An 18,920-nucleotide genomic window follows, 5' to 3' on the forward strand; every position below is an offset into this window, starting at 1 on the left:
GTCCCAAGGGGTCGTTGCCACCATGAGACAGGCTAGGAAGCCCACGTCCGCTAAGATCTACCACAGAACGTGGAGGATATTCTTATCCTGGTGCTCTGCTCAGGGAGTGTCTCCCTGGCCATTTGCATTGCCTACCTTTCTTTCTTTCCTGCAATCTGGGTTAGAAAAAGGTTTGTCGCTTGGCTCCCTTAAAGGTCAGGTCTCGGCGCTATCCGTCTTTTTTCAGAGGCGTTTGGCACGCCTTCCTAAGGTGCGCACGTTCCTACAGGGGGTTTGCCATATCGTACCCCCGTACAAGCGGCCGTTAGATCCATGGGATCTGAACAGGGTACTAGTTGCCCTCCAGAAGCCGCCCTTCGAGCCTCTGAGGGAGGTTTCACTTTCTAGACTATCACAGAAAGTGGCTTTTCTGGTAGCGATCACATCTCTTCGGAGAGTGTCTGAGCTGGCAGCACTATCATCCAAGGCTCCCTTCCTGGTCTTCCACCAGGACAAGGTAGTGCTGTGCCCCATTCAGGAGTTTCTCCCTAAGGTGGTATCCTCTTTTCATCTTAATCAGGATATCTCTTTGCCTTCGTTTTGTCCGCATGCAGTTCATCGGTATGAGAAGGATTTACATTTGTTAGATCTGGTGAGAGCACTCAGAATCTACATTTCCCGCACGGCGCCCTTGCGCCGTTCGGATGCACTCTTTGTCCTTGTCGCTGGTAAGCGCAAAGGGTCGCAGGCTTCTAAGGCCACCCTGGCTCGATGGATCAAAGAACCAATTCTTGAAGCCTACCGTTCTGCTGGGCTTCCGGTTCCATCAGGGCTGAAGGCCCATTCTACCAGAGCCGTGGGTGCATCCTGGGCATTACGACACCAGGCTACGGCTCAACAGGTGTGCCAGGCAGCTACCTGGTCGAGTCTGCACACTTTCACCAAACATTATCAGGTGCATACCTATGTTTCGGCGGACGCCAGCCTAGGTAGAAGAGTCCTGCAGGCGGCAGTTGCCTCCCCGTAGGGGAAGGCTGTCTTGCAGCTCTAACATGAGGTATTTCTTTACCCACCCAGGGACAGCTTTTGGACGTCCCAATCGTCTGGGTCTCCCAATAGAGCGCCGAAGAAGAAGGGAATTTTGTTACTTACCGTAAATTCCTTTTCTTCTAGCTCTTATTGGGAGACCCAGCACCCGCCCTGTTGTCCTTCGGGATTTTTGGTTTGTTTGCGGGTACACATGTTGTTCATGTTGAACGGTTTTCAGTTCTCCGATGTTACTCGGAGAGAATTTGTTTAAACCAGTTATTGGCTTTCCTCCTTCTTGCTTTTGCACTAAAACTGGTGAGCCAGTGATCCCACTGGGGGTGTATAGCCAGAAGGGGAGGGGCCTTACACTTTTTAGTGTAATTGCTTTGTGTGGCCTCCGGAGGCAGTGCTATACACCCAATCGTCTGGGTCTCCCAATAAGAGCTAGAAGAAAAGGAATTTACGGTAAGTAACAAAATTCCCTTCTTTGGCGTTTGGAATTTTTGCCACTACGCCGTTTACCAATCAATTAATTGATTTTATATTTTGATAGATCGGACATTTCTGAACGCGGCGATACCAAATGTGTGTGGTGTGTTTTTTTTCTTTTTTTTTTTTTTTAATCCGTTAATTTTCAATAGGGCATAAAGGGGGTGATTTGAACTTTTTAGGTTTTATAATTTTTTAAAACTTTTTTTTTTTTTTTTTTTTATTTATTTATTTATTTTTTTTTTACTAGTCCCCCTAGGGGGCTATAGTGCAGAGCGATCGGATTGCTGATCACTATCTGCCGATCACAGCTACACAGCTGAGAACTGCAGATTTGCTGCTTCACTTTCAATGCCAGCTGTATTCCGGCATTGTGAGGAAGTGACTCATGTTAGCTACAGGTGTCATCACATGACCCTGTGCTACCATGGCAACCACTGAAAGTCACATGATCATGTAAGTGACTGTCGTGGCGGTGCGCATATACATCTCGCTGCCAGATTTTGGCTGCGAGATGTAAGGGGTTAATGGCCGCGGGTGGAAGCGATTCCACCCGCGACTAGCAGGCACATATCAGCTGTTGAAAATAGCTGATATGTTCGCGGATCGCCGCCTGCCCACGGCAGGGGGCGAGGATTAACTGCACACTATCCATGACGTAGCCAGTACGTCATGGGTCGTTAAAGGGAACCTGTCACCAGATTTGGGGCCTATAAGCTGCGGCCACTACTAGTGGGCTCTATTATACAGTATGCTAACAAGCTGTATATAAGAGCCCAGGCCGCTGTGTAGAACATAAAAATCACTTTATAAGGGGCAGTGCGGTGCGGTGCAGACTGGTCAAATGGGTCTCTCCGTTCTCCAGGACCGGCGCATCCTCTTTCGGCCATCTTTGTCCTCCTCCTTCTGAAGCCTGGGTTCATGATGCGTCCTACATCATCCACACTCGCCGGCATTTAGGTCCTGCGCAGGCGCACTATAATACTTTGATCTTCCCTGAGCAGATCAGATCAAAGTGCGCCTGCACAGGACCACAGGCTTCAGAAGGAGTAGAACAAAGATGGTCGAAAGAGGAGACTCCGCACCTGGAGAAACTCCTATCCCACCAGTCTGCACCGGAGCGACCCCCTAGGTATTATAAAGTCATTTATACATTCAACACAGCGGCCTGGGCTCTTATATACAGTATTCTAACATACTGTATATAAGAGCCCACTGGTGGTGGCCGTAGCTTATAGGGCCCAAATCTGGTGACAGGTTCCCTTTTAAGGATCTTTCCAGTTGATATCTTTGTGTTAATAAGCTGAAACGCCCTCTGGTGGTGGCCCAAGTCATGACGTCCTATTACTTATTTACTGGTCCTCCATTTCTAATCTGATTATTGAAGTTGTTCCAATATGGAGGCAGAACTGATATAATCCCAGAGTGCTCTGGCACGGATGTTCGGTAGTAATTATGTGACAGCAAGGCTAAGGCACACTAGAAAAAGGATTTTTCTCAAATTTCTTCAGAAATTTCTTGAGTGAAGGATTAGCGCACCTGTGTTAAAAAAAAAAAAATGCACAAATAACGCACCAAAAAAATGTGCGTTTTTACCACATTTTGGTGCTTTTTTTTTTTTTTTTTTTTTTTTTTTTTTTTTTGCAGGTTGGTCCCTGCGTTTTTTTTAATGCTTTAACAGCAATAAATAATATAGATAATAGGTAGATAATCGATAGATAAATGGATAGACAGATAATGGATAGATAGATGGATAGACGGATGGATAGATAATCAATATAGTCCCTGTGAGGACACACTGCAGTTCTCGCGAGCGGTAATGTGTTCACATTACCGACCGTGAGCAATGACCTGTAGTTGCCTCTGCAACATCACTCACTGAACGAGGCTGCATTGAGTACTGTCAGATGCAGCTGGATGCAGGCGTCACGGGACCTGTGTGCATTACGCCGAAGTTGTGTGTTGGGGGGGTAATAAAGTGGCGAAAGAGGGGGCTTTTTTTGTTTCATTTAAAATAAAGGATTGTTCGGTGTGTGTTTATTCACTTTACTTACGGGTTAATCGTGTAAGCGGTCTCATAGACTCTGCCATGATTAAGCTTGGACTTAGTGGCAGCTATGCACTGCCGTTAACTCATTATTACCCTGATTGCCACCGCATCACAGCTCTCTGGAAGAGCTGGTAGCACGCCGGGACTGTTGCATTATGGATGCAACATTCTCGGGGAAGCGGCGGGCTGATATTTTTGGCTGTGGGAGGGGGGGGGACATTAACCCTGGCCCTCGCTCTCCCCAGCCTGAGAATACTGGGCCGACGCTGTGTGTTTACCTTGACTGGATTGTAAAAATATGGTGGAGCGCATGGTTTTTTTTTTTTCGTTTATTTTTATATGTACATTTGATTTCTGTGTGTACTCTATATATATATGTGTGTGTGTGTATTATGTGTGATCTGTGTGTGTTTACTCTCTGCCCCGCTTCCTCTTTTTGTCATAACATCACTTCCCTGCAAACCGGAGACAGCGATGAACATTATGTCCCGAAACCGCAAAATACCGGAGGGAATAACGCAGGAAAACGCAATGAACCGCACAGAATTTGCTACCTGCGTTATTCCCTGCGGGATTTCATGATTACATTAGTCAATGGAGTGAAATAACGCAGCTACCCGCGGAAAAGAAGTGACGGCTCATTCTTTTTCTCAAGAAAATCTACTGAGAGAATTTTTCTTGAGGGGAAAAAACGCAGTGTGCGCACAGCTAATTATTTTTTCTTTTTCGCTCCTAATTGGGAGACCCAGACAGTGGGTGTATAGCTACTGCCTCTGGAGGCCGCACAAAGAACTACACTTAAAAGTGTAAGGCCCCTCCCCTTCTGGCTATACACCCTCCCGTAGGAGTACGGATTCCTCAGTTTTAGCTTTGTGCGCAGGAGGTCAGACACGCACGCATAGCTCCATTGTTTTTAGTCAGCAGCAGCTGCTGACTATGTCGGATGGAAGAAAAGAGGGCCCATACAGGGCTCCCAGCATGCTCCCTTCTCACCCCACTGTATGTCGGAGGTGTTTGTAAGGTTGAGGTACCCATTGCGGGTACGGCGGCAGGAGCCCACATGCTGATTCCTTCCCCATCCCTTTTTACAGGGCTCTGGGTGAAGTGGGATTTACTGGTCTCCAGGCACTGAGACCGTGCTCCATCTACAGCCCCTGGAGAAGATGCTGGATGGAGCGGAGTACATCAGGGACATGGCCCTGCTTCCTCAAGGTACTCTGTGTCCCCGTGCATTTGGCGCTCACACCGCAGCATGCTGGGTGTTGTAGTGCGCCGGGGACATCAGCGCTGCGGCGCCTGTGCCATGGCCTCATTCAGCTTTGCTGAAGCAGGCTCACTTATGGGAATTGGTCGCGCCGGCCGCTGGGACTGCGGCGCGGCTGGCACTTGTGGTGCGCCGGGGACTTCAGCGCGGGCCGCGCTTTTACGGCGGCCGCGCTGATAACTCGAGTCCCCGGCTTTTGCGGCCTGCTTCCGTTCGTTCCCGCCCCCAGACCTGCCAGTCAGGAGAGGGGCGGGACGCTGGTCAGTGCATCAGCGCTGAGGGCTGGAGTCGTTTTTACATACTCCAGCCCTCACAGTAGGCACAGAGGGGACACTGTTTCCCGCACTTTTGTTTAGGAACTCCCACGGACCGCCCCTCTCCACAGACGCCGGCAGCCATTCCTGCTGACACGCTGAGCTGCAGAGGGGAGCCGGGGAGACCCAGACAAGGAATTCTGCGCCTCTTACCCGCTATTCAGCGGGCGGTAAGCAGCCCTCAGGGCTCACCCCCTCTTGTGCCAGTAGTATTCTTAGTATTTTGTTTCTACAAATACTTTGTATTGCATAGCGCTGGTCGCCCTTTGGCTATAGACTCTCTCACATTGCAGAGAGCCAGCAGCATGTCGTCCGTAAAACGCAAGGGTGCCAAGGCACAGACATTATATGCTTCCTGCACCGCATGTGGGACTTTTCTACCGGCAGGCTCCACGGACCCCCATTGTGTGCAGTGCTCGGCCCCTGCGGCGCTTGCACAGTCGGGACCTCTGCTGGACGTGACCCAGGGTGTACCACCTGTGAATGCTGTCCAGGTGACAGGAACTGAGTTTGCAGCTTTTGCTGACAGAATGTCTCTCACTATGTCACAAATTCTTGACACATTGCGAGCTAGGCCTGTACTTCAGGCCACGGACACTGTGCAATCATTGCCCCCTGGTCCCCCTCAGCTGAATTACCTCCAAGCTCCGGGACGGGCACATACACCTCAGGGTGAAGACTCTGACTCGGACGATGGCCCCGGGCAGCCTAAGCGGGCTCGCTATGACGGGCCTTCACATTCATCTCAATGGTCAGGATCCCAGCGAGATGAATCTATGGGTGATGAGGCGGACGTAACTGATCAGGATTCTGATCCTGGGACCGCTCTCAATCTAGATACACCAGATGGTGACGCCATAGTTAATGATCTTATATTTAACATCAATAAGATGTTAAATATTTCCCCACCAGCTCCTCTTGTAGAGGAGTCAGCTTCGCAGCACGAGAGAATCCATTTCAGATACCCTAAGCGTACATTAAGCACTTTTCTGGACCACGCTGACTTTAGAGACGCAATCCAGAAACCCCACGCTTATCCTGAAAGGCGTTTTTCTAAACGGCTTAAAGATACACGCTATCCTTTTCCCCCTGAGGTGGTCAAGGGTTGGACCCAGTGTCCAAAAGTGGATCCTCCAATTTCCAGGCTTGCAGCTAGATCCTTGGTTGCAGTTGAGGATGGAGCGGCACTTAAAGATGCCACTGACAGGCAGATGGAGCTCTGGCTGAAATCCATCTATGAAGCGATTGGAGCGTCGTTAGCGCCATCTTTTGCGGCCGTATGGGCACTCCAAGCTATCTCAGCCGGGCTTGCGCAAGTCGACTCAGTCACACGTGCATTTGCCCCGCAGGTAGCACCATTGACCTCGCAAATGGCGGCATTTGCGTCGTACGCGATTAATGCTGTTCTTGACGCTACAAGCCGCACGGCAGTGGCGTCAGCCAACTCCGTTGTTTTGCGTAGGGCCCTGTGGTTGAGACATTGGAAAGCAGATTCTCATTCCAAGAAGTGCTTAACCAATTTGCCTTTTTCTCGTGACCGATTGTTTGGAGAGCGTTTGGATGAAATCATCAAACACTCCAAGGGTAAGGACTCATCCTTACCGCAACACAGACAAAACAAACCCCAACAGAGGAAGGGTCAGTCTGGTTATCGGTCCTTTCGAGGACCGGGCAGGTCCCAATTCGCCTCGTCAAAAAAGACTCAAAAAGACCAGAGACGCTCAGATTCTTGGAGGTCTCAGTCACGCCCAAAAAGGACAGCCGGAGGAACCGTTGCCAAGACGGCGTCCTCCTGACTTGCAGTCTCCGATTCCCACACCCGCGGTCGGTGGGAGGCTTTCCCACTTTGGCGACATTTGGCTGTCACGCGTCAAAGACCGTTGGGTGAGGGATATTCTGTCTCACGGGTACAGGATAGAGTTCAGTTCTCGTCCGCCAACTCGTTTCTTCAGAACTTCTCCACCACCAGACCGAGCCGATGCTCTGTTGCAGGCGGTGGCCGCTCTAAAGGCGGAAGGAGTGGTGACCTCCGTCCCTCTTCAGGAACAAGGTCACGGTTTTTACTCCAATCTGTTTGTGGTCCCAAAAAAGGACGGATCGTATCGACCCGTCCTGGATCTAAAGTTGCTCAACAGACACGTAAAAGTCAGGAGGTTCCGGATGGAATCCCTACGCTCCGTCATAGCCTCAATGTCTCAAGGAGATTTTCTAGCATCAATAGATATCAAAGATGCGTATCTCCACGTGCCGATTGCACCAGAGCATCAGCGTTTCCTACGCTTCGTCATACACGACGAACACCTGCAGTTCGTAGCGTTACCTTTCGGTCTGGCAACAGCCCCCCGGGTCTTCACCAAAGTCATGGCAGCAGTAGTAGCTGTTCTGCACTCGCAGGGTCACTCGGTCATCCCGTATCTAGACGACCTGCTTATAAAGGCACCCTCTCAAGAGGCATGCCAGCACAGTCTGAAGGTGGCACTAGACACTCTCCAGAGTTTCGGGTGGATTATCAACTTTCCAAAGTCTCATCTAACCCCGACCCAATCTCTGACTTATCTTGGCATGGAGTTTCATACTCTCTCAGCGATAGTGAAGCTTCCACTGGACAAGCAGTGCTCGCTACGGACTGGAGTGCAATCTCTCCTTCAGAGCCAGTCGCACTCACTGAGGCGCCTCATGCATTTCCTAGGAAAGATGGTAGCAGCAATGGAGGCAGTCCCGTTCGCGCAGTTTCATCTGCGCCCTCTACAATGGGACATTCTACGCCAATGGGATGGGAAATCGACGTCCCTCGACAGGACTGTCTCCCTCTCTCAGACTGCCAAGGACTCTCTGCGTTGGTGGCTTCTCCCCACCTCATTGTCACAGGGAAAGTCGTTCCTTCCCCCGTCCTGGGCAGTGGTCACGACGGATGCGAGCCTATCAGGGTGGGGAGCGGTGTTTCTCCACCACAGGGCTCAGGGGACGTGGACTCAGGAAGAGTCCACCCTGCAGATCAAGGTTCTGGAAATCAGAGCAATCTATCTTGCCCTGCGAGCCTTCCAACAATGGCTGGAAGGCAAGCAGATTCGGATTCAGTCGGACAATTCCACGGCGGTGGCGTACATCAACCACCAAGGGGGAACACGCAGTCGCCAAGCTTTTCAAGAAGTCCAGCGGATTTTGACGTGGGTGGAAAGCAGAGCGTCCACCATATCCGCAGTTCACATCCCAGGCGTGGAAAACTGGGAAGCAGACTTTCTCAGTCGCCAGGGCATGGACGCAGGAGAATGGTCCCTTCACCCGGACGTGTTTCAGCAGATCTGTTGCCGCTGGGGGACGCCGGACGTCGATCTGATGGCGTCACGGCACAACAACAAGGTCCCAGTTTTCATGGCACGGTCTCACGATCATCGAGCACTGGCGGCAGACGCCTTGGTTCAGGATTGGTCGCAATTCCGACTCCCCTATGTGTTCCCACCTCTAGCATTGTTACCCAGAGTTCTCCGGAAAATCAGGTCCGACTGCCATCGAGCCATACTCGTCGCTCCAGATTGGCCAAGAAGGTCGTGGTACCCGGATCTGTGGCATCTCACGGTAGGCCAACCGTGGACACTACCAGACCGTCCAGATTTGCTGTCTCAAGGGCCGTTTTTCCATCTGAATTCTGCGGCCCTGAACCTGACTGTGTGGCCATTGAGTCCTGGATCCTAGCGGCCTCAGGTTTATCTCATGAAGTTGTTGCCACAATGAGACAGGCTAGAAAACCATCCTCAGCTAAGATCTATCACAGGACGTGGAAGATATTCTTAGCGTGGTGCTTGGCTCAAGGGTTTTCTCCCTGGCCATTTGCATTGCCAATTTTTCTTTCCTTCCTGCAGTCTGGGTTGGAAAAAGGTTTGTCGCTTAGCTCTCTTAAGGGTCAAGTCTCCGCGCTATCCGTATTCTTTCAGAAGCGCTTGGCACGGCTTTCTAAAGTACGCACGTTTCTCCAAGGAGTTTGTCATATCGTTCCTCCTTACAGACGGCCATTGGAACCCTGGGATCTGAACAAGGTTCTCATTGCTCTCCAGAAGCCGCCTTTCGAGCCTTTGAAAGAGGTTTCCCTTTCTCGGCTTTCACAAAAGGTAGTTTTTCTTGTGGCGGTCACGTCTCTTCGAAGAGTGTCCGAGCTAGCGGCGTTATCTTGCAAATCTCCCTTCCTGGTGTTTCACCAAGACAAGGTAGTACTGTGTCCAATTCCAGAGTTTTCTCCCAAGGTGGTTTCTTCCTTTCATCTCAATCAGGATATCACTTTGCCATCTTTGTGTCCGCATCCAGTTCACCAATTTGAAAAGGGTTTACATCTGTTGGACCTGGTGAGAGCACTCAGGATTTACATTTCTCGCACGGCGTCTCTACGCCGTTCTGATGCGCTCTTTGTCCTAGTCGCTGGTCAGCATAAGGGATCGCAAGCTTCCAAATCCACCCTGGCGCGGTGGATCAAGGAACCAATTCTTCACACATACCGTTCTGCTGGGCTTCCGATTCCATCTGGACTGAAGGCCCATTCTACCAGAGCCGTGGGTGCGTCCTGGGCATTGCGGCATCAGGCTACGGCTCAGCAAGTGTGCCAGGCGGCTACCTGGTCGAGTCTGCACACGTTTACCAAACACTATCAAGTGCATACCTACGCTTCGGCAGATGCCAGCCTAGGTAGACAGGTCCTTCAGGCGGCGGTGGCCCACCTGTAGGAAGAGGCTGTCTGACAGCCCGTTCATGTGGTATCTTTTTACCCACCCAGGGACTGCTTTTGGACGTCCCACTGTCTGGGTCTCCCAATTAGGAGCGAAAAAGAAGAAGGGAATTTTGTTTACTTACCGTAAATTCCTTTTCTTCTAGCTCCAATTGGGAGACCCAGCACCCGCCCTATTTGTTCTTAGGGTTTCGTTTTTCGAGTGCACATGTTGTTCATGTTGTTTCTTAAGTTCTCCGATCTTGTTATCGGATTGAATTTGTTTTTGAAACTGTTATTGGCTTTCCTCCTTCTTGCTTTGGTACTAAAACTGAGGAATCCGTACTCCTACGGGAGGGTGTATAGCCAGAAGGGGAGGGGCCTTACACTTTTAAGTGTAGTTCTTTGTGCGGCCTCCAGAGGCAGTAGCTATACACCCACTGCCTGGGTCTCCCAATTGGAGCTAGAAGAAAAGGAATTTACGGTAAGTAAACAAAATTCCCTTCTTTTCCCATAGGTTTTGCTGAGGAATGTCTGCAGAAAGGTTACAACCATTTTTACAAGAGATTTCTGCAGCAAAACCGCCCAAAAGGTAAAAACGCAGTGTGCGCACAGGGTCTAAGGCCGGGGACTAATGCGATCCACACATGACACTCGGCTCACGCTGGCAACACAGCAGGAGACGAGTGTCGTGCAAGTGTCCCTGCGACCGAGGTCTGATCATGTGATCGGACCAAAGCTGCGAACGAAAGAGGGATTTATCTCCCTCTCCTCCGTAGCCGGCTGTTGCCATTTTCGCCCTGCACTCGCGGTACACTGCTGTAATGCGAGTGCACTGCGTTTTTTTTTTTTTTTTGGTGTCCGACTCCGACTCCGACTCCGACTCCGACTCCGACTCCGACTCCGACTCCGACTCCGACTCCGACTCCGACTCCGACTCCGACTCCGACTCCGACTCCGACTCCGACTCCGACTCCGACTCCGACTCCGACTCCGACTCCGACTCCGACTCCGACTCCGACTCCGACTCCGACTCCGACTCCGACTCCGACTCCGACTCCGACTCCGACTCCGACTCCGACTCCGACTCCGACTCCGACTCCGACTCCGACTCCGACTCCGACTCCGACTCCGACTCCGACTCCGACTCCGACTCCGACTCCGACTCCGACTCCGACTCCGACTCCGACTCCGACTCCGACTCCGACTCCGACTCCGACTCCGACTCCGACTCCGACTCCGACTCCGACTCCGACTCCGACTCCGACTCCGACTCCGACTCCGACTCCGACTCCGACTCCGACTCCGACTCCGACTCCGACTCCGACTCCGACTCCGACTCCGACTCCGACTCCGACTCCGACTGACACACGGGCTAATATTGGTCCGAGTGGAATGCGATGTTTTATCGCACTCCACTCGCTCCGATGTTCTCGCCGTGTGGCTTAGGCCTTAAAGGGTTGTCCACGACTAGGACACAACCAATTTGGATTCCCGTACCGGCGCCCATCCAGTGGTGCTGGGGGACTCTCTTAGGGCTGTGACATCACGCGAGTGCCGTATCCAATCAGCCTTGGACCAAACGAACAATCAACAGGAAGTGCGCAGCAGCCGCAGCCCTCACTGCCTGTTGGTTAACTTGTTTGGTCTGAAGATGGGGGGGGGGGGGGCAGAAGCCGGAGCTGATTGGACGCGGGGCTCGCGTGACGTCACAACCCCACGTCTGCTAGAACTGCACCGTGGGGGTGAGTATAGGCTTTATTATTTTACCTGGGGGGAAAACGTGGAATTAGAAGGGATTGTCCTAATAGTGGACAGCCCCTTTAAGTCCTTACATTTAGGTTTCCTTGATCCAGTCCACTTATTCCTGGCCGTCTAGCCTTCTCCTTATACCACTGGGAACCATCACATTTTGTAATATATCTCTATGTATGTTTTTCTCTTAGCACTATTTGCAGTTCCAAAAAATTACAAGCTCGTTGCCGCCCCTTTGTTTGAATTGTATGACAATGCCCCTGGTTACGGACCCATCATTTCCAGCCTTCCGCAGCTCCTCAGTAGGTAAGCCAGCCTTCACAACCAGCGCCTCTCTACATTCGGATTTATCTCATTATCTACTTAATAAATCACGTCTAATGTCTACTATATGCACAAAAGTATTAGGATACCCCTCCTAAAGGGACTCTGCCACCAGGTTATTGCTTTTTCTGAGATCAGCATTACATAGGGGCAGAGATCCTGATTCCAGCGATGTATCCCTTTACTGCTTGCTGCAGCTTTCATTAAAAACTGTTTTCTCTGCTGCAGATCTGCCAGTTTTTTGAATGCTGAACCCTCTATAACCCTGCCCACACCACTGATTGGCAGCTTTCTGTGTACACTGTTCCATTCATTGGTGGGGGCGCGGTTGGACTAGGAGGCACGAGTCACCTAGTCCTGTGGTGTTAATCTCCTGCTGATAAAACACTGATTTTAGCAACACTACATCAATCAGCCCAGTAAGTGACACATCGCTGGAATCGGGGTCTCTGCCACTACATTATGCTGCTCTCAGATTTCCTTTATCAACTGACTTCAGGTTTTTCATTCATCCTCCACTCCTGTAGGTGCCTGGTCCATGTAGTGCATCCCTGTATTACCAATTAATATCTGATTCTTCCACAGGTTCAACTTCATTTACAACTGATCGTGGGTGAAATCCGGGATGTCATCGTGCGGGTGAAGCCGTCTCTGTGAGAACAGCTTTATAATGCGGGAGCCTCGGCTGAATCAATTTTTTTTTTTTTCCCCTTCAAGTCTACCTGACTTGTTGCTGTGACAATAGATAGACTGTGGCGATGTACAGCAGCGAGATGTTATTGATTATGTAGTTTTTTTGCTTCATGTACCATCTTGGTTTTCTTACACAATTAAACAGATTTTTTTTTTTTTTTTTCCTCCGTCTGTCAAAGTCTGTTACCAAATATGATAAAATCTCCAGGACGTCCAATGTCTTATCAGTACACGAGCGAACCGGAGTCTTTACCCGGCGGAGGCGAGAGGGGGAGGGGGAGGGGGGGGGTGTTTGTTAATAATTGTGACTATAGATGTTCCCTATAAATGGTTGTCAACCAGAAAATTATTCGTTTGGTTATTAAAAAACATCTAGGGGTGAAAAGTGGACCCGATTTTATAGGCATGGGGCAAAGCAAAAGAATGGGCATGGGCAAGGTGTGGGTGGAATGACTGAGACCAATGGTCCAAACTTGTGACGTTCTGGAGCCGGTATAGATAAGACGTTCATAGGGCTGGGAGAAAACTGCTGTACGTGAAGACTCTGCCCGATGGGTTGGTCTCCTGACCTTCGCTAACTGCCTTTTAGGCAAATATGAGACCAAGCTCCCTGATCCGAACACGGACCACGTGAAACTGGCTTAAGATTGGACCCACAGAGCGGCCGTGACCTGAAGTGACAGCTTTACACAGTGTGTCCACCCATATCCTGTCCACCGCCATTAACTTGAGAAAGGCAACAGCTATAGGCATAGAAGTGGTGTCTAGGTATAGTAAAGTAGCCATGCGCTACACAGTGAAACCACCTATAGCGCCACCTGGTGGAAAACAACGGAGGTAGCATTTTTATCTCGAAAATGGAACGCGATAGAGGAAAAAAAGTGAATTACAAAGTTGTAGGGCATCATCAATTCAATACGAATCGACACCTTGCATACAGAAATGCTATGATATGAAACTCATGCCCCCCCAAAACATTGAATGCTGGTCACGCATATGGTGCTCATTTAACTTTGATGCTCACAGTGGCCCCCGTCAGCTGCAATGCACATCTGGACTCTGCACAGCATACTGTATCTTGCTGCACGTTGTGCAATATGGTAGGGGACACGTTTGCACAAGCATCTGTGATACGTCGTCGTAGGTCCTGCAATGTTGGTGGAGGGGTCGCATACACCTGCTGTTTGATGTGACCTCACAGAAAGAAGTCCAATGGGGTCAGGTCAGGTGAGCAGAGGCCACTCCACACAGCCACCATACTCAATGACTTGTAGGAAGGTCTCCATGAGGTATCGCTTCACGTCCGCAGCCTTGTGAGTCTTACACATTCTAATCATAGCATTTCTGTATGCAAGGTGTCGACTCATATTGAATTGATGATGCCCTACAACTTTGTAATTCACTTTTTTTCTCTCTCTCGTTCCGTTTTCAAGATAAAAATGCTACCTCCGTGATTGTCCACCAGGTGGTGCTATAGGTGGTTTCATTGCGTAGTGCATGGCTACTTTACTATACCTAGACACCACTTCTATGCCTGTAGTGGTTCTACAATATAAAAGCTGAGGAAGACTCCTTCAAAGAAGAAAATACTTCAGTAAATTAAAAACCTCGCCCAAAAAGGAGCAGTTTCCATGAAAAAAAAAACATAATTAAGAGGTTAGTATGAATGAGTTACATAGGTTCAAAAAAAGTCCCCGGTCCACCTAGATCACCCTTCCTCCACCAGTTCTACATTTGGTCACTAAGTCATTTATAACCAACAATGTTGTGTACTGAGGAAATCATCCAGCCCTGATATAAAAGCTGTTATAGTATCTGCCATTACTACCTCTTGTGGTCGGCATTCCACAGTCTGACTGCTCTAACTGTAAAGAACCCTTTCCTATTTAGGTGTCGGAATCGCTTTTCTTCCACTCGCAGTGAGTGCCCCCTGGACCTTAGTATTGTTTTTGGAAGAAATAAGTCATGTGCCAGTCCTTTATATTGACCACACATGTATTTATACATATAAATGAGATCTTCTCTGAGACGTATTTTTTCTAAGCTAAACAGATCTAACTTTTCCAACCTCTCATCATATGGGAGGCCTCCATTTCTTTGTAGTAGTCTAGTCTAGTTGCCGCCTTTGAACTGACTCTAACTTCTGAATGTCCTTTTTAAAATGTGGAGCCCAAAACTGGACCCCATATTCCAGATGTGGCCTTACAAGTGATTTATAAAGGGGTAACAATACGTCGGGATCACGGGATCTGATCTCTCTTTTTAAACACCCTAAAATTTTGTTTGCTTTTGCAGCTGCTGCCTGACATTGAGTGCTTGTAATGAGAATACCCAAGTCCTTCTCCTGTTCTGTAGTCCCGAGTTTACTTCCATTTAATGTATATGCAGTTATAGGATTACTCCATCCTAGGTGCATTACTTTACATTTATCAACATTAAATCTCATTTGCCAAGTATCTGCCCATTCTGACATCTTATCCAGATCTTTTTGTAATATTGTACTATCAAGGTCAGTTTTTAATATCCTACATAGTTTGGTGTCATCAGCAAAGAATGTCATTTTACTATCAATCCCATCCACAAGGTCATTAATGAAAAGAATTGGTCCCAGTATAGATCCCTGTGGTCCCTGCTGCTCCCAGTGCAGATCCCTGCAGTCCCCAGTATAGATCCTTGCAGTCCCCGCTGCTCCCAGTACAGATCCCTGCGGTCCCCGCTGCTCCCAGTGCAGATCCCTGCGGTCCCCGCTGCTCCCAGTGCAGATCCCTGCGGTCCCCGCTGCTCCCAGTGCAGATCCCTGCGGTCCCCGCTGTTCCCAGTGCAGATCCCTGCGGTCCCCGCTGTTCCCAGTGCAGATCCCTGCGGTCCCCGCTGTTCCCAGTGCAGATCCCTGCGGTCCCCGCTGCTCCCAGTGCAGATCCCTGCGGTCCCCGCTGCTCCCAGTGCAGATCCCTGCGGTCCCCGCTGCTCCCAGTGCAGATCCCTGCGGTCCCCGCTGCTCCCAGTGCAGATCCCTGCGGTCCCCGCTGCTCCCAGTGCAGATCCCTGCGGTCCCCGCTGCTCCCTGTACAGATCCCTGCGGTTCTCCGCTGCTCCCAGTGCAGATCCCTGCGCTCCCCGCTGCTCCCAGTGCAGATCCCTGCGCTCCCCGCTGCTCCCAGTACAGATCCCTGCGCTCCCCGCTGCTCCCAGTACAGATCCCTGCGGTCCCCGCCATTCCCAGTACAGATCCTTGCTGTGCCCGCTACTCCCAGTATAGATCCCTGTGGTCCCCGCCATTCCGAGTACAGATCCCTGCGGTCCCCGCTGCTCCCAGTATAGATCCCTGCGGTCCCCTCTGCTCCCTGTACAGATCCCTGCGGTCCCTGCTGCTCCGAGGACAGATCCCTGCGGTCCCCGCTGCTCCCAGTATAGATCCCTGCGGTCCCCGCTGCTCCCAGTATAGATCCCTGCGGTCCCCGCTGCTCCCAGTATAGATCCCTGCGGTGCCCGCCATTCCCAGTACAGATCCCTGCGGTCCCCGCCATTCCCAGTATAGATCCCTGCGGTGCCCGCCATTCCCAGTGCAGATCCCTGCGGTCCCCACTGCTCCCAGTGCAGATCCCTGCGGTCCCCGCTGCTCCCAGTATAGATCCCTGCGGTCCCCTCTGCTCCCTGTACAGATCCCTGCGGTCCCCGCTGCTCCCAGTATAGATCCCTGCGGTCCCCGCTGCTCCCTGTACAGATCCCTGCGGTCCCCGCTGCTCCGAGGACAGATCCCTGCGGTCCCCGCTACTCCCAGTATAGATCCCTGCGGTCCCCGCTACTCCCAGTATAGATCCCTGCGGTCCCCGCCATTCCCAGTGCAGATCCCTGCGGTCCCCGCTACTCCCAGTACAGATCCCTGTGGTGACCCGCGGGTGTGCTGACCCTTCCTATATACCTATACCTGCAGTCCGCACATTTCCTGCCGTACTCTGTGGGCACCTGCGCTCCGCCACCAGCAGAGGGCGCTGTGTCACCCAGAATCGGACGGAAAACCGCGGCGGACAGAAGTGTGTGAGCGCGGAGACAGGAGCCCGGAACACGTAGGAGAGCTGCGGCCGCTCAGCGCGTCACATTGCCGGCACCACCCGCCACCGAGCGCGGCCTCCGGTCACTGACAGGCCCGGGCCCGCATGAACATGCCGCTGCTCTTCTTGGAGCGCTTCCCGTGGCCGAGCCTGCGGACATACACCGGCCTCAGCGGCCTCCTGCTGGGCTTCAGCCTGCTGAGCGCCTACCGGAGCCTGAGCGGAGAGCAGGGCGGGGAGGACCCGGGGGAGGCCGAGGATTCCCGGGATGAACTGTCAGCAGGCCCCGGGGACACGGCGGCGGCGGACATCGGCCGGTACCTGGTGTCAGACGGCCTGGGGGTGTGGGTGAGTCCGGTGTATACCGTGTGTGTGACCTGTATATACTGTATACTGGAGGTGTGGGGGAGTCCCGTGTATAACGTGTGTGTGTATATATATACTGTGTGTGTGTGTATATATATATATACTGTGTGTGACCTGTATATACTGTATACTGGGGGTGTGGGTGAGTCCGGTGTATACCGTGTGTGTGACCTGTATATACTGTATACTGGGGGTGTGGGTGAGTCCGGTGTATACCGTGTGTGTGTATATACTGTATACTGGGGGTGTGGGTGAGTCCCGTGTATAACGTGTGTGTGTATATATATACTGTATACTGGGGGTGTGGGTGAGTCCGGTATATACCGTGTGTGTGTGTGTATATACTGTATACTGGGGGTGTGGGTGAGTCCGGTGTATACCGTGTGTGTGTGTATATATATACTGTGGGTGTGGGTGAGTCCCGTGTATAACGTGTGTGTGTATATACTGTATACTGGGGGTGTGGGTGAGTCCGGTATATACCGTGTGTGTGTATATACTGTATACTGGGGGTGTGGGTGAGTCCGGTGTATACCGTGTGTGTGACCTGTATATACTGTATACTGGAGGTGTGGGTGAGTCCCGTGTATAACGTGTGTGTGTATATATATACTGTGTGTGTGTGTGTATATATATATATACTGTGTGTGACCTGTATATACTGTATACTGGGGGTGTGGGTGAGTCCCGTGTATAACGTGTGTGTGTATATATATACTGTATACTGGGGGTGTGGGTGAGTCCGGTATATACCGTGTGTGTGTGTATATACTGTATACTGGGGGTGTGGGTGAGTCCGGTGTATACCGTGTGTGTGTGTATATATATACTGTGGGTGTGGGTGAGTCCCGTGTATAACGTGTGTGTGTATATACTGTATACTGGGGGTGTGGGTGAGTCCGGTATATACCGTGTGTGTGTATATACTGTATACTGGGGGTGTGGGTGAGTCCGGTGTATACCGTGTGTGTGACCTGTATATACTGTATACTGGAGGTGTGGGTGAGTCCCGTGTATAACGTGTGTGTGTATATATATACTGTGTGTGTGTGTATATATATATATACTGTGTGTGACCTGTATATACTGTATACTGGGGGTGTGGGTGAGTCCGGTGTATACCGTGTGTGTGTATATACTGTATACTGGGGGTGTGGGTGAGTCCGGTATATACCGTGTGTGTGTGTATATACTGTATACTGGGGGTGTGGGTGAGTCCGGTATATACAGTGTGTGTGTGTATATACTGTACACTGGGGGTGTGGGTGAGTCCGGTATATACCGTGTGTGTGTGTATATACTGTATACTGGGGGTGTGGGTGAGTCCGGTATATACAGTGTGTGTGTGTATATACTGTATACTGGGGGTGTGGGTGAGTCCGGTGTATACAGTGTGTGTGTGTATATACTGTACACTGGGGGTGTGGGTGAGTCCGGTATATACAGTGTGTGTGTGTATATACTGTACACTGGGGGTGTGGGTGAGTCCGGTATATACCGTGTGTGTGTGTGTATATACTGTATACTGGGGGTGTGGGTGAGTCCGGTATATACAGTGTGTGTGTGTATATACTGTATACTGGGGGTGTGGGTGAGTCCGGTGTATACCGTGTGTGTGTATATACTGTATACTGGGGGTGTGGGTGAGTCCCGTGTATAACGTGTGTGTGTGTATATATATACTGTGTGTGTGTGTGTATATATATACTGTGTGTGACCTGTATATACTGTATACTGGGGGTGTGGGTTAGTCCGGTATATACCGTGTGTGTGTGTATATACTGTATACTGGGGGTGTGGGTGAGTCCGGTGTATACCGTGTGTGTGTATATACTGTATACTGGGGGTGTGGGTGAGTCCGGTATATACCGTGTGTGTGTGTATATACTGTACACTGGGGGTGTGGGTGAGT

General features: G+C 50.8%; 2 protein-coding genes across 2 annotated transcripts in view; both read left to right on the plus strand.

Moving 5' to 3' along the window:
- NUDT21 (nudix hydrolase 21) overlaps positions 1-12,750 on the plus strand; it is a 42,421-nt gene extending 29,671 nt beyond the window's left edge. Inside the window, exons 6-7 of the mRNA XM_075326847.1 lie at positions 11,765-11,879; positions 12,483-12,750. Coding sequence (XP_075182962.1) covers positions 11,765-11,879; positions 12,483-12,504 — 137 coding nt within the window. The 3' untranslated portion in view covers positions 12,505-12,750. The remainder of the gene's footprint in view (positions 1-11,764; positions 11,880-12,482) is intronic.
- Positions 12,751-16,594: 3,844 nt separating this feature from the next.
- Positions 16,595-18,920, plus strand: part of AMFR (autocrine motility factor receptor) — a 47,340-nt gene continuing 45,014 nt past the window's right edge. The window contains exon 1 of the mRNA XM_075325803.1: positions 16,595-16,990. Coding sequence (XP_075181918.1) covers positions 16,748-16,990 — 243 coding nt within the window. The 5' untranslated portion in view covers positions 16,595-16,747. The remainder of the gene's footprint in view (positions 16,991-18,920) is intronic.

Source organism: Anomaloglossus baeobatrachus, chromosome 10, assembly GCF_048569485.1.
Source record: "Anomaloglossus baeobatrachus isolate aAnoBae1 chromosome 10, aAnoBae1.hap1, whole genome shotgun sequence".
NCBI lineage: Eukaryota > Metazoa > Chordata > Amphibia > Anura > Aromobatidae > Anomaloglossus > Anomaloglossus baeobatrachus.